A 12,281-nucleotide genomic window follows, 5' to 3' on the forward strand; every position below is an offset into this window, starting at 1 on the left:
CACACACACACACACACCCTCTCCATGCTCTTCGAACATGCTTAACATGCTTTGCACGCACTGCACTATGCTCTGGAGAGAACACATGCAAAGAGAGAGGCAAACATATTCAGACAGCAGCCCTGTGTGTGTGTGTGTGTGTGTGTGTGTTTAAGATCATGGGTCTCTATCAGGATAAAATGCTAAAAGTTTTCATTTCATTTTATTTATTAATAGCTCTTTCTTTTGTCTCCCTTTCTAGTTTCTCTACACTTTTTATTTTCTCTTTCTCCTGCCCTCTCTCTCTCTCTCTCTCTCTCTCTCCCTCGTTCCTTCTCGTTCTTTCAATTTTTATTGTTCCCCCACTCTTTCCGTTTATACGCCACAGTTGGGTTTTTACAGAGTTCTCTTAATGGACTCAGAAAAGTCTCTCTCACACACACACACACACACACACACACACTCACTCTCTCTCCCTCTCGCTCTCTCTCTCTCTATATATCCCTCTCTCTGTCTCTCCCTCTCGCTCTCTCTCCCTGTCTCCCTATTCAAAGACCACTTCTCCTTCCCTCTTGTCTTCTCTTTCATTCTTTTATTCCTGTCTCTTACTTTCTCTCTATGCAAACACACACAGCTGTGACCAGAATCCGGCTCCTGTGAAACGTTTCCTCAACGTTTTCCCTATTCCATACGTAACGTCTCTTAAATGTTCCCAGTGGAGCTCAAACATGCTTTGCTCAAGAGGGACAAAAGATAAGCATACTTTAGCCGCTACTGTGGAAGCAGTGTAGCATGTGTAGCCATAACTCATATCAAAACAAACGCACACAGACACAGACACAAATACACATGCACACACAGACACACGCACACACAGGCACACACGCACACACAGACACACACACACACGTCCAAAAGCGAGGTCACCAGGGCACACCACACGCCGAACAAAACAAAATCCCCTTCGGAGGCCCGACAGAACTTTCTAGAAAGTTCTGCCACCCTTCCCCCTTTCCCTTCGCAAAAACACACTCACCCTTTCCATACACATTACCATCAATTCCCATTATATGAGAGAGAGGGAAAGAAAGAGAGGGAAACAGAGAGAGAGAGACAGAGAGAGAGACAGAGAGAGAGAGACACAGAGAGAGAGAGAGAGACAGAGAGAGAGAGAGAGAAAGAGAGAGAGAGAGACAGAGAGAGAGAGACAGAGGTAGTGATGTACAGAGTAACGTTTTTTGTGATCATGTTGGCCACAGATGTTGAACTGGGTAATGCAATAAAAAGAGATCCTTCAGGCTGAAAGAGACTAACTAACACACTCACGTAATGAAATTAGTGAGAGTGAAATCTCCCACTAATGCTCCATTCCCTCTTTTGCGCTATTTCTCTCCCACCACCCCTCTCTACCCCCAGCCCCACCCCCCCCCCCCCCCCCCCCCCCCCCCCATGTGTCTCTCAGAATGGACCAGCACCTGATGCCTGCTTGTTGAAATTGAGTTAAGAGCGTGAAGAGAAGGGCTTTTGGTGAAGGTCTCTCACACACATACACACACACATACACACACATGCAACTATACACACACAAGCATGCTAACACGCACACATGCACACACACTCACACACACATGCACACACACACACACATACACACATAAACGTGTGTGTTTTTGAGTTTGTATGTGTGTCTTTTTGTGTGCCTCTCTGTTCTTTCAATCCTCAGGTAGCTGAAATAACCTCCTGCTTTTCTCTTGTACTTAAAATAGAATCTCTCCCTCTCTCTCTGTCTCTCTCTCTCTCTCTCCCTCTCTCTCTGTCTCTCTCTCTCTCTCTAACACATACACACACACACACACACACACACACGTAGGTGCTAAGTAATCCCCTCCTTTCAGCACAGAATAACACACAGCTGGTAACTCTATTGAACACTTTTAAACCTGAGTGATTTAGTGATAATACAATCATAAAGTCTACAGTGGAGTGAAGTTGTAAAATACATATGGACTCCATAACTTCCACACACACACACACACACACACACACACACACACACACACAGAGTCAACTGAGATAATCAACAGAGCACCAAACAGCACCTTATTTAAAAAATAACTAACGGGAAAAATTTTCATTTTATAAAAAAGTATTTAACATAAGCTATGGTAACCAAAAAGAAAACACTGTATCTTTACTTTGTCCACTGTATATTTACTGTACACTTAAATCTCAGTGCAGACATGCATGTACAAGTGTATAAGGTAACTATACAGTGTGTCACAAATTCAAAACTCTTCCTACACACTAACTTGATATCTCAGACTAAGGAGTCAGGTATATTTCTGGAACAGATCACACGCAGAGACAGACACACAAACACATACACACATACACACACACACACACACACACACGCACTGATTTAACATGATGACACAAAACACGAAAACACAGTCAGCAGGATCCATAGTGGCAATTTTTGTCCTGTTTGTACAGAAACATACTACTGTTCTTCCCAGCATGGGAAATCAACCCACACACGCATACACACACACACACACACACACACACACACCATCAACTGCCTGCAAGCTCACTGACAATGTTATTTTTGCAGCTAAAGATCCTAGTCTTTCTCTCTCTCTCTCCCTCTCTCTCTCTCTCTCTCTCTCTCTCTCTCTCTCTCCCTCTCTCTCTCTCTCTCTCTCTCTCTCTGGGTAGCAGCTGTTTAAGTGTCTATCAACCTTAACTCCATTTTCCCTTCACCTCTCCTACTGCTGATCCCTGAAAATCTCCATAACTCAATTACCACACACACACACACACACACACATACACACACACACACACACACACACACACACACACACACACAGAGTTATACACTCAGGACTAGAAAGTACATTAAGCTTGGGCGACCCTCCTTTGACTATAGAAAGTATGTTTCCAATTAAGAAAAAGGACACTCCAAATTTTCCACTTCTTCTATCCATCCACATCTACCAATTTCCTCCATCCATGTCTATTCGTGTTCTCGTGCTGTTTTTCCGAATCAATCAAAATATCAATTCCAAAAATATGTCAACGGACAATCAACAAATTTTCGTCCAAATTTACCGGTCTCTGTCCAACAAACGAAACACTCAAAGCTACAAAGAAAAAGATTTTGTGCAATATCGATGTCCGCATAGAAAACATGTAAAAACTGCGACGTTTGGAAAAGTATGCAAGTGAAAAAAAAAAAATGAGAATCAAGGTTTTGCAAAATGAGAAAAGCAAGCGACCGAGAAGAAAGTAAAATAAAACATTTTAAAAACAATCTTACAGTCGGTATAGCTTCACGGTTCCTAGAAACAGCAGCTCTGGAAAAACCTGTAGATTGTTCCTGTTCAGACGCCTGAAAAACACAGAAAGAACAACTACGAATTACACTGTGGAATCAGACATTAGAATCACCGGAACACATCAATTCAAAACAAGCATATAGATGTAAATAAGTCATAATCATACTAAAGTTGGTGTCAGCTGCATATGTCACCCTGAGTTCTGTACATTATGAAAGCTTAATCATCCACGAAAAAAATACATTTATGGCATTATGTCTAAATTATGTTTTCAGATAACAAAATTGTCAAATACAAATTTAAAGTAAAGTGAAGCACAACTCTCTGAAAATGAAACAAAATGTCAGTTAATATATATTAATGTACTGTATGTACTGAGACGTGAAGGTAATTTGCAATTGAACAAAACTGTTTTGAAAATCGGAGGAGAATGGTATCTGTGCGGTGGTGGTTATATGTGTTTGAGGGTTAGCGTGGTTGAAATAGTTAGGACTAACTACACACATGCGCGCGCGCGCACACACACACACACACACACACACACACACACACACACACACACACAGCTGAGTATGTTGGCTGGTCTATGTGACTTCACGACAATTACTGACAGACTGAATGACAGAAGGGGTGAGATGGACTCTCTGTGTGTGTGTGTGTGTGTGTGTGTGTGTGTGTCTGTGTGTGTGCGTGTGCGTGTGCGTGCGTGTGTGTGTGTGTGTGTGTGTGTGTGTATGTGTGTGTGTGTGTGTGTGTGTGTGTGTGTGTGAAAGCAGGCCTGGCAGACAGGGCTGGCGTAGGGGCGGGCATCTAGCAAATACACACTGACAAAGAAAAGCCCGGAAAAACAGATGTGGGAAAAACAAACAGATCTCCTCACACTGAAGGGGCAAAAAAGGAACTTATAGTGCAAACAAGAGCCAACACACACACACACACACACACACACACACCCACATACACACACACACACACATATATATATATAAACACACGCACTCACAGAAATACACACACCCACATATACACCCACATATACAATGCCCACACGCACGCACACACAGAAACACACACACACACATTCACACACACATATATACACGCGCACACACAGAAACACACCCACACCCACACCCACACACACACACACACACACACACACACACACAGAAACACAGAAACACACCCACACCCACACACACACACACACGCAAACCTCAAAGCTTTGTTTACTTTGATGGGGCAACGCTCTCACTTTTTTCAAAAGCATGAAAATGATTTTTGTGATATGACTGATGGGAAACCTCACAGTAGGATATTCATACAAACAGTAATCTCTCCCCCTCCCTCTCTCTCTCCCTCTCCCTCTCCCTCTCTCTCTCTCTCAGTGTCCAGCTGTCGTGTAACTCTCGGTCGTTCTGAGGGACGTGGTAATATCTCTTATGATTTCCAGGGAGCCGTCGCGGAATGTGGGGCTCATATCTCCACGATGCCCATTAATGAGGAGCGACGTCAGTCATGCGCATTAATAAAGACGGCTACGGTGATGAGAGCAGATAGAAACATCACACTCCCAAGCTCGGCTCGCATTCAATTAAGAGCTTCAAACTGTGTTGACAGATTAAATTCTATAAACTAATTAAACATCCCAATAACAACATCCGGAGAAATTGCGTCTGAATGCTAGGACCACGATAAAAAAAAATAAATAATGTATTACAACTTTTATATCAGTTATGGCGTAAGACGGATCGTTTCCAGAGACACGCTGTTAAATCAGTGTGATGTATGGAACATGTTTTAATAATTATGTTATGCTGAGGCTGATTAGTATGTGAATATTGACGGTACTGCCCAACAATAACAGCCATTGCATCTTATTTCAAGTCATGAGGAGGAAATGAGGGAATTTTAATGTTTTTGATTGAGGAAGAATACCTGGATGTAATTCCAAGACAACACTGTCATTCTCTACCATTGCCCTGAGAAAAGAAAACTATGAAACTCTGATTATTTTTCAGTCAGAACACTAGAGTTCTGGTTTTCTGATGAATCAAACAGGTGAGCTGTTTGCATTTTAAATTCCAATAACATGTCATTTACGACATCATAAAAATGTACTGACTGCGGAGAAAAGAAAAGAAAAGAAAAGAAAAGAAAAGAAAAGAAAAGAAAAGAAAAGAAAAGAAAAGAAAAGAAAAGAAAAGAAAAGAAGAAAAAAAAAAGACCACCATCCAATCATTAACCATCGTTTATACTGGATTTCTAAGGACAGCGTTTTACGCTACTTGGTCCCTAATGACTAAATGACTTTCCATTCCACTCTAACAATGAACAGCTACTGAATATTTCTGCTTATAATGATGGAATTAAAAGAGACCCCATTCAAATGCAAATTAATGAAAGTGGCTTGTCCCTCCGGTTTTACAAACATGTTTAGCGGGGGAGCTAGCGGGCCTAACAGTCAAGGTATCTTCAAAATTACTAGGGAGACTGGATTTATAGTCGTTCGCTCTGTAAATATAACTGGAACCTCAAATCTTTCAAATGGTGCTGCAATATATGATTTAAGAAGCTGAGTGACTGGTTCTAACCAAGCACAGGATGCCATCACTAGAAATCTAAGTTCAACGTGGTTTTTTTTTTTTCTTCTTTTTCTTTTTTTTTTTTTTTTTTTTCTTATGGAAAGCAAAAGTCCATCTAGCTTCTGAAAGCCAAAATGGGCAAAGAAGCGTGAGGCTGTTTCTGCTTCTAAAACATTATACGCTCACACACACACACACACACACACACTCACACAGCATTAAAGCGTATCAGCCAGTATCGACCGGAACCCTCCAAACTTTAGCGATGACATCATCGTTGTAGCTCCTCAGCTTACATCATCGCGTTTCAATATTTAATGAGAAATTAAATAATAATGACACAGGCAGTGGGGTGGACAGCTAAAAGGTCCACGTGTTTGCCCTGGCAGAGAGGGCCAGCTCTCCCTAAGGACCTCTGTGAGGGTGCACAGAGACATAGCGCTTTAGGGGAATAAGATCAGATCCTTAAAATAGACCTGCCACACACACACACACACACACACACACACACACACACTCGCGGGCGCACACACACTCACACTCACACACACACTCACAGACACACACACACACACTCACATTCACAGACACAGTTTACTATCAATGTATAGAGCGACAGCTGACATGTGAGTCTAGAATATGAATGCACAGAGTCCAAAAGAATAGAATGAATGACAGAATTAATTAGTCATAAAAGTCTGAGAGAGAACAATTTAGATACAGCAGAATGGAGGATTTCAGAGGGACACTCACAAACACAGACACACAGACACACTCAGACGCACACAGACTCACACACAAACACACACAAACACACACACACACACACACAGGCATTAATGGTTGCCTTTGAGAGCTCAGCCTGTCATAACTGAACCCAAAAGTATAATTCTCCATGACTATGAACCATAATGGTAGCACATGAACACGTTTCCCAATCAAACACCTGTCAATCAAACGCACATCATGACCTCATTTAACTGCATGGTGACCTGGTGTAACCACGACAACACAGCAGGGAGGAAGAGAAAGTGAGTGAGGCAGGGGGGAGTGTAGGAGGAGTGGGGGAGTGTATGAGACAGAGAATGGAAGAGAGAGAGAGAGAGAGAGGGAAAGAGAGAGAACGAGACGGAGAGAAGGAGAGAGAGAGAAAGAGAGAGAGAGAAAGAGAGTCTGGTAAACTCTTGTCAATAGTGTAGAGTTTAGTTTATAAATCAGTGACCACATCAATCTGCCCTTTCCTTAAAGAGTCAATGTGTCCACCATGCGGACACTGTAATGACCAAAACAGACCCTCACATCAAACAACCCACTACGAGCATGCATGTGTCTGTGTGCGTTGCTGTGTGTGTGTGTGTGTGTGTGTGTTTGAGACTACTTGAATTACAAGCTGTGTATTTAGACATCATGACTTAAGACATCAGGTACTGAGTGAAATAGGAGTCCCTTAATTATAAAAACTTCAAAATGTGTGTGTGTGTAAATGTGTGTGTGTGTGTGTGTGTGTGTGTGTGTGTGTGTGTGTGTGTGTGTGTGTGTGTGTGTGTGTGTGTGTGTGTGTGTGAGATATGAAGCACGGTGTTGGAAGGTAAAGAAAGCATTACATTCCTGAGTCAAACAAAAGCCAAGCAGGCTCCAGGGCCTGACAGAAAGAGAAAAAGAAAGAAAGAAAGATAGAAAAAGAGAAACAAAAGAAACAGAGAGGGAGAGAGAGGAAGAGACAGAGAGACAGAGAGAGAGAGAGACAGAGACAGAAAAAGAGGAAAGGACAGACAGAGAGAAAGAGCGAGAAGGCAGCGAAACAGCGAAGAGACAGAGAGAGAGCGAGAGAGAGAGAGAGAGAACAGATCGCCGTCGTTTACTCAGGGCCGCGTTTATACCTGACCACATTGCTCATGGCCAGCAAGCCGTGACGGAGGTCCGGACAGAGGGCCCACTCTTCCCCCCCTCAGCGGGGGGCTGTAAAAGCCTGCCTTACGCAGGGCCTTCATAAGACCTTTATAATGCCTGTGTATTCTAATCCCCTCAGCTATGCAGTCACCCTCCGGCTTTCCGCGCTCACTTTTGTGAGCCACGCAGTGGGACTGATCTTAAAGAGTGACTTTAGCTCTCACACAATGTGACGATCCTGCTAGCGCAAGCCATTACAGTCAATACACTAGCCGCGCACACACACACGCACACACACACACACACACGCACACATACACACACCGCTTAAGTTCTGTTAGCCAAAAAAAAAAAAAAGGCATTGAAGTCAATACACTAAACACAAAGCTAGTTCTTCAGACGCGACTCTTTAGAGTCAATGCGCTGAAGGAGACACTAGCTCAGCTAGCACAACTATTTTATTTAAAAGGGGGGGGGGGGGAATGCTAAACTCAAAGCTAGGATTCCTAACACGAGGATTTATGGTCGTTTGGAGAACAAAAAAAGTTTTAACGTTGACCTATTCTACGCTCCGTAATTACAGCTTACAGCTAGTCGAAAATGAGTTATACTTAATAGTTTTAACTTTTTTTTATTCTTTTTGTAGCTTAAGTTGAAGGTGAGCTAAGTGTTACTTGTATCCACATTTCAGAAGAAAAAATAATCCTTGGAAGTGATGAACTAAAAAAAAAAAATTATATGTTAAACTTTCCAAAACCAGAGTAAGATAAATATCACTACTTCAAATTCAAAACCGAGCTAAAGTTCTTAAGCTGAAAAGACAGCGATGAACCTTTTGACAACACAATCGCAGACCATCTTCACTTGACACAGTATTACCTCAGAGTGTCAGATGGCAGCACCACACACACACACATGCCAACAAAACACACACACACACACACAGAAGTATTCGTTTCTGTGGTCTGAGGGAGAATGTTTGACCATGACAGCATAATCACCTCATGGTAAGCTTAACTGTTTAAACATATTCCCAAACTTCCTCCATTATGATTGAGAGGCAGGAATGTCAAAAAATTAGGGAGGGGAAAATAGCTAAAGGGTGAATACATGAGGAAGAGAGAGACAGAGAGAGAGAGAGGGAGAGAGAGAGAGAGGGAGTGAATGAGAGAGAAAAGGGAGAAAAAGGAGGGGTGAGCAGTCTTTTCGAGCGTAACTCCAGTTTCTAGTGTCATTCTCTGGGAGAACTGTTTGTTCCCTGGGGGTAAATTGGCTGTCACACAACAATGTCTCTCCATCAAATCGTCCTGCCTTCGTCACACACACACACACACACACACACAACCAGCTAACAAAAATCCACAACGCTATTGTGAATCAAAGTATCCTGAATGGGATGCTTCCAACAATCCTGATTTGGAACACCATAAGCAAACCACTGACATGCACGCACAAGAAACACACACACACACACACAGGCACGCACACACACGCACAGGCGCGCGCACACACACACACACACACACACACACACAGAGGCACATATCACTTTACAAAGCAAATGATAATGCATGCTAAGTTTATGATGCAGGAATCTTTTAATTGCTGTAATTTCCCAACACTAGCAACAATCACACTAACTTACACCACTGTGTGTGTGTGTGTGGGTGTGTGTGCGTGTGTGTGTGTGTGTATGTGTGTGTGTTACTCACAGTCTCTCCAGCTCTTTCAAGTCCTGAAATGCTCCTCTCTCTATAACACTTATCTTATTCTCCATAAGTTGCCTGTAAAGAAAGTAAGGAGAAAAAGGAAGACAGAGAGAGGGAGTGTGAAAGAGAGCATATAATAGGATATATCCTTGTGTACAGTTAACACATTTGATTTACCACATACATCATTGAAATACATCTGAGATCAGTTCATTAACCAACAATAGGTCAGTAGCAATGAATGGGTGATTCATAAGGATAATTATAAAAGGCATCAACTGTCCTCACCAAGCATCTCATACAATCTTCAAGTAGAGAGGGAGAGAAAGAGAGAAAGAGAGAGAGAGAGAGAGAGAGAGAGAGAGAGAGAGAGAGAGAGAATCTCCTGTGCTGAAACTCTAACCTGAAGAGCAAGAGAAGAAACCTGTTCTTACATGATCTCTCTCTCTCTCTCTCTCTCTCTCTCCCCTTGTAACACACTCACAGAGACGGAGGGGGAGAGGAGAGAGAGAGAGAGAGAGAGAGAGAGAGAGAGAGAGAGAGGTGCTTTCCAAATTCCAATAACAGAGGCGCATTCCAATAACCACTTCACTTCAGCAGATCAATGTTATCTTTGTCAGCAGACCGTTTCCAGGATCAGCAGCTAATTGTATCGTCAAGTCACACCGTCCAAACTTGTTCTCACACAGCTCTTGTGTTCGTATACAAATGAAAAGGCTTCCATTCTGTCTGCTATTGTGAAAGAGACCTACAACCTAGTCCTAGAAATTAGTCGCAAATGTAATTTTCGCTGGTATTTACTGAGATAATCCGCCCTGTTCAGGCCTACTTGACAATATCCGCGTCTGCGCTGTGTGTATGCGTGGCTTGGAATGTAACGGTCAAGTCGCTATTATGTGAGCGACAATCCAAATTAATGTGGAGTTTCGACTGCGAGAAAGCCATGGTCTTCAGAGTTGGAACACAAATCGACAAAATTGTAAAACAGACTACGGTACTTAAAATGAACGTTTTTTGTTGCTGTTGTTTGTTGCTGTCATTCAGTGCAGCCTAAGTCCAGATTTTTTTTTTTTTTCTTTTTCATTTTTCCATCAACAGTTGTCACCCGTATTTTGGCAACTGAATGCCACACACCTGCTCACAATCAAGGACTTCGTACTCAAGCAGAGTTAAAGATGCCCCTCCATTCATGAAAGCAACTACATAATCCTAAAAGCGAATGCTTTGTCATTTTGTGTACTGCATGAAACATTTTAACTTTAAGCGCGTGCATCGCAAGTGACTTACAGAACTCTCAGATGTCGAAGTCCAGCGAAGTCTGCCTTGTTGATTTTTGTCAGGTTATTCGCATTCAAATCCCTGAGAAAACATTCAACAGGAAAGACAGTTAACATGTCATTTTAAAATGAACATAAAATTCGAGTTTTGTGCGATCCTCTCAGCTAGTACAATTGCCACCATAACGCTTGAAATTTGTATTTTGGAATCGAAATGCAAAAAAAGAAAACAACTGCGATATTTAAAAAACAAAAATCCATACCACTGGGCCTGTGAGACCACTATTCCATGCTGTGCATATAAAAAGAATGTTAAATATGTACTTTTATTTGGTCTGTTGAAATGAAACTTTCAGTGCCTGTACAATATTCAAATGTTATTTAAATCTTGCAAGCGTACGCTGCGCCAATCTGAGCTCCCCCCTTGAATAACAGCATTGCACGATTCTATTTTAATTCTTGTCAGGGTTTAGCGATCCTCGCCAATTAAGGTAAATGTCATTTCTGTCCTTTGAAATGAACTTTTTGTGCGCTCCTTTCTCGCTCAATTTAAATAACTTTGCACTTAAGAGTAAATGTAAATGTGTGTCTACAGTTTTAAGGGGAGAAACCACGTAAATTATTTCATATACATTCAAATTCTCCGGTGGCGGTTTAAATCCAATTTGTAATAAATTTGGAGAGCATACTGAGTTGAACCCCTAAATGTTTACAGATTTTTGGAGCTTTTCGTCTTGCCAGTCTCGTGCAGTTGGCGGCAGAGCGATTTGAACCGCGTTCAGGCGCTTCTGGTCAGGGACCGCAAACATAATCATTCTTAAGTTTATGACAGATATCAACCCCTTTTCACCGCCGATCTGAGACAGGAAAGAGCAAGCACCATGACAGACAACTGTGAAGTGAGGTTATGGTGTGAGATGAATTAAAATGGATAGCCTTGAGGTGTTGCTAAAAATTAATTGAATGCAGAAAAGCAGATAAACACAACAAACCCGAATCTTACAGTGCAAGTTTGAAATAGTAATTTAAATACACATTTAATTTAGGTACACTGAACTGTGAGAGGAGAAGACGGACTCACAGTCGTTCCGTGTTCCTGGGTATGTTCCTAGGCACGCTTCGAAGCCCCTGGCCGTGGCAGTCCACCGTGGTCCCGGTGCAAGAGCACTGAGTCGGGCATGGCTGCGACAAAGCCCCGCTAAACACCGTCAGTAGCACCACCAGCAACGCGGCCACTCTCCATACACTCATTATTGCTATTTAAGTTCAATATGCACCCAGTCTGTCAATGTGCTGAAATGATTCCTTACGGAAAACTGTGCTCCAATTTTTTTTGTGTGTGTGCTTTAATTCCGCCCCCCCAAAAAAGAAATATTGGCACTGTACCTCATACAGTGTCAACAGAGACAAAATCTCTTGATTATCTTCAGGATGGAATGTTTTGTTCTTCTAAATGAACGTAAACAAATAGCTATTCACACCGGATAGTTTCCATGT

General features: G+C 42.2%; 1 protein-coding gene across 1 annotated transcript in view; it reads right to left on the reverse strand.

Annotated features, from left to right (window-relative positions):
- slit2 (slit homolog 2 (Drosophila)) overlaps positions 1-12,035 on the reverse strand; it is a 79,501-nt gene extending 67,466 nt beyond the window's left edge. The window contains exons 1-4 of the mRNA XM_030787707.1: positions 11,866-12,035; positions 10,795-10,866; positions 9,511-9,582; positions 3,305-3,376 (exon numbers count right to left, since the gene is read on the reverse strand). Coding sequence (XP_030643567.1) covers positions 3,305-3,376; positions 9,511-9,582; positions 10,795-10,866; positions 11,866-12,035 — 386 coding nt within the window. The remainder of the gene's footprint in view (positions 1-3,304; positions 3,377-9,510; positions 9,583-10,794; positions 10,867-11,865) is intronic.
- Positions 12,036-12,281: the final 246 nt, after the last annotated feature.

The sequence above is a fragment of the Chanos chanos genome, chromosome 11 (assembly GCF_902362185.1).
Source record: "Chanos chanos chromosome 11, fChaCha1.1, whole genome shotgun sequence".
In the NCBI taxonomy this organism is placed as follows: domain Eukaryota; kingdom Metazoa; phylum Chordata; class Actinopteri; order Gonorynchiformes; family Chanidae; genus Chanos; species Chanos chanos.